The 3,927-nt window shown below is 44.6% G+C and overlaps 1 protein-coding gene across 1 annotated transcript; it reads left to right on the plus strand.

Moving 5' to 3' along the window:
* Positions 1–1,705: 1,705 nt before the first annotated feature.
* On the plus strand, positions 1,706–3,565 carry LOC116036578 (transmembrane protein 271). The gene has a single exon (XM_031280144.2). The coding sequence runs from the start codon at positions 2,396–2,398 to the stop codon at positions 3,182–3,184; it is 789 nt and encodes a 262-aa protein (XP_031136004.1). The 5' UTR covers positions 1,706–2,395; the 3' UTR covers positions 3,185–3,565.
* The last annotated feature ends 362 nt before the right edge of the window (positions 3,566–3,927 follow it).

Consider the following 3,927-nt stretch of genomic DNA (forward strand, 5'->3'; position numbering starts at 1 on the left):
TGAGGTTGATATTTGTGTTTCTGAAAAGTCTAGATAACTACTAAAATGTTTACATTTATACTAATACTTTGGTTTATGACCAAATAACTGCAAAACTAATGACTTTCCAAACAGTCTCAGCTGAACTTTGTGTTTAGGGCTAATTAGCCAATGTTGCAGGCTAACAAGCTAACTAATTAAGATATGACATAACACTTTAAGTCACTTATAGTTGTAATCATTAATATGTACTTTTTACTTGTACTTTTTAGCATTTCAAATAAGTATTACATTATTACTAAGTATTTTATTGAGATGTGTGTGTGTGTGTGTGTGTGTGTGTGTGTGTGTGTGTGTGTGTGTGTGTGTGTGTGTGTGTGTGTGTGTGTGTGTGACCATGGTAAACGTTATACCTGCTCAACAACAACAAGTTAGCATTGTCATTGAGAGCAGGTTAGCTGCTGATGTTAGCATTTAGCTCAAAGCCCCGTTGTGCCTACAGTAATGTTAGGCTAAGTGCAGCCTCTTATAGACTTAACTTTATCTGACCCAACCAATCTCATCCTCATGCCCCTCTATCTAGCATTAGGACCATCCTAAAGACAAAATATGTACTTTGGGATAAAATAAACATAATGGAATTCATACGCATACATTTAGCCTACTTTTAGACTGTGGGCTGTAGCCTATCAACTTCTGTTAGGCATTACAGCATCGACTTTCGACGTCGTTCCACATTTGTTTAGCTACTAAAGATTTTTTTTAGTACAGTAACCGGTGTAACACCTCAGCTTCTTTTAATTTTTCTCTCCGGTTGTCTGTGGCCCTTACAATCTCCATCACGCCAAATGTAGTGGCTTTCTGTTTCAAAATGATATAGCCACTGCCCCAGCAATAGAGTTGAATGTCCCTTTGTTGTCGGGCACCATGCGTTCGTCCTACCAAAACGCTAATGCAGCGTGTGTTGATGAGGGAACATAATGAATACTGATGGATTATTTACTGATATGAAATGAGATGAAATAAGATGTTTGGTCTCAACTAGTAAATTAAGCTAGGATTCTAAACTTTCCCTCGTGTTCCCAATTTCCCTATATTAATTATACCACACCCACAATTACTATGGTGTGGCCGATCAGTGGCCTAGCTGTCAATCAAAATCAGTGAATCAGAACTATAACCAAAAATATGGGAAGTATTGACATAATAACTATTGTTATTTAAATATAAACAAAAACTGCTATTTTGGCTCCAACACCAAAGTCATTTGGGTAAAAAATACTGACCGCAGGTCCCCACCTACACACCAGGTTATTAAATCTGTGCTAAATAAAACGTGAGAAGTAAGCCTATATAGGTTCTCCTACGTTCAGAAACGCCTGGTGTGTTTTCTGGGAGGTTGGCGGAGAGAAAAGACGCAGAGGAGTCCAGTGATCTGCCATCTGGCCCGGGCTGGATGTTTCAGCACCACGGACAGCGCACACAGCACCACTGCTCTATTATGAATGCTTTATGATTTCCAGAAAGATCTACCTGACAAACAACAAACCCTTATGAGAACATTATGCAAATGTGACGTAGACATATCACAGTATGTAGCCTGTGTATGTGCGTAATTCCATTGAGTTATATCATTGTAGAAATGATAAGAAATCAAAACTCAGCTCATTCACCTTTTATTTGCATGAATACTAATTACTAATTAAATTCATTGACTCACAGCTACTGCTACCAAACGGATTTCACGACAAGGCTAGGGGCTTTTAAAGAGATGTGAAGAAATTAATGTTCCTGAAAGCCAATGATTTCTGTTTCTGCTGGTGTTTGTTTTCACGATCTCCAACCAAAAGTCGTTTACCCACCTTTTCATTTAACACCACGTCGCTATAAAGTCACTACGGGGCACTTTAGACACATTTAAAGTCCCTGAAGGAGTGTTGCAGTGATTTGAAGGCCTGTGGGTCATCCGTCATTGGTCCACAGGACCCTCAAGCATCTTCGGCTCAAGCAGCCGCCTCCTTCTCTGCCACAAAAACGCCACACACCATTCAATCCGACGACTCGGCGGACTGCAGATGATCTCTTCAGGAGGAGATTAAAAAAAAGGGAAAACTTTTGGCCAAGAGAGTGCATCGGGAGTCTGATGGGCGGTTAGGTGATCTGGGGTAAAGTGATCATCGCTTGTGTATGGATTATCGATAAGTGCAAAAAAAGGAGCGCGTTCTTGGCATTAGTTATTTATATATTCCTGTAAAGCGGCGGGGATGCGAGAGAGACGCCACAGTGGCGAGGATCGCCCGCTCTGAACCGGAGGAGTCACTGGCAGATGATGTCCCAATGTGAGAGTGCTTCCAGAGGACACGAAGGAGGATGAAGAAAGGGGGAGAGGGATCGAGAGCGGCAGAGGTGGAATATAATGAAGTTGAGTGGGAAAGGACTGTGCACCGTCTTCTCCAGCACCCTCCTCTTCGTATGCGCCCTGAGCGAAGTTGTCGTTGGATTAAGATGCGTCTCGTTGGGATCTACGGTGAGAGCGCATTTCCACCTCGGCGCCGCGGCCGGGGCTTTCTACTCCGGGCTACTTGTGGGAATCGGGCAGGTCCTGCTGGGTACCGCGCTGCTCTTTTGCATGGACAAGCCCGGTTGCAGGAATTTCTTTCTCCTCGGGGTTGTGGTCTTCTTGTTGGGAGTCCTCACCGCCTTCTCCGGGGCGGTGGTGGACGGGGACACGGCTTCTCTGGTGGAGAGGAAATATACCCACTACTGCTTCCCCTCTGTGGTTGTGAGCCCTGCCTGCGAGCAGCTGAGGGATTACCAGCGGAGTCTGGTCGTCTCCACTGTTCTCAGCACCTTGGAGTGCCTCCTCGGGCTCATCAACCTTGTGGTCATCAAAAGGTACAAAACCGCGCAGTTTTCTAGGAACCGGCAGTCTCAGAGGCAGCGCGCCGGCGCGATCCTCTTCAGCGAGGAGCGGGACTGCTCGGCGGATTTACAGCCGGTGTCTTACATCAACCTGGGTGTTTTTAATGTGTTTGACGAGGCAGGTGCAGAAGTGCAGTGCGGGGGACACCCGTCAATCGAGCTGCCGGGATACTCGCCCACGGACCCGGAGCTCAATCATTGCTTCCCCTTCTCCTACCCGCTCCCCAGCGAACTGCCGCCCGCATACGAAGACATTTTCCCCGCTGAGGCATGCAACACATAGCCGCTCTGGAGCAGCCCCAGCAGCGCTTTTTTCCCCCCTCTGCTGTGACAATCAATGACTTTGTGCTTAAACAATCCCCCCCCCCCCTTCTCCTCCTCTTCCAACACCCCCAACAAAAAGCAGTAAGTTTCACAGGAGGACAACAGCAGTGGATTTTAAGACACCGGATTCCTTCTCATTCTGATGTTTTCTAACATAATAATACTACCTGGTATTGTAGTACATCACCAGACTGATGGAGAAAGTGATAGAGGCCCAGACAGCGCAGGCAGACCAAGGCCCACAACGCAACAGCTTGCCAGTATAACAAAAGCAGAGTTTGTGTTTTGAATGTTTGCTGTTAACATTTTTACTTGTGAATAAAAAGTGCATTTAACCTCATCTGACGTCATGAAGCTGCTGCAAGTAGCTTTTGGAAGCCCCGTTGATACAACTTCATTTTCAAGGCGTTAACTAACTTCTGCTGATTGTTATGGGGCTGTGCAGTTAATCAATTTAACCATTTTTATTTTATAATAATCAATAGCTATGCAGTCCACTTTACAAGCAGTTGTTTTCTACTGCTCATCATTTGGGAAAATACCTGGAACACATCATCATCATCATCATCATCATCATCATCATCATCATCATCATTATCATCATGCCAAAATATTGACAGAAAAGACTCAAACTTTAAAGGCCACTTTAAAGTCACACTTCAGTGATTTATTATTGCTTTCATAAAGTTGTGGAACTCGAAA

Source organism: Sander lucioperca, chromosome 1 (genome assembly GCF_008315115.2).
Source record: "Sander lucioperca isolate FBNREF2018 chromosome 1, SLUC_FBN_1.2, whole genome shotgun sequence".
NCBI classification, from domain to species: Eukaryota; Metazoa; Chordata; class Actinopteri; order Perciformes; family Percidae; genus Sander; species Sander lucioperca.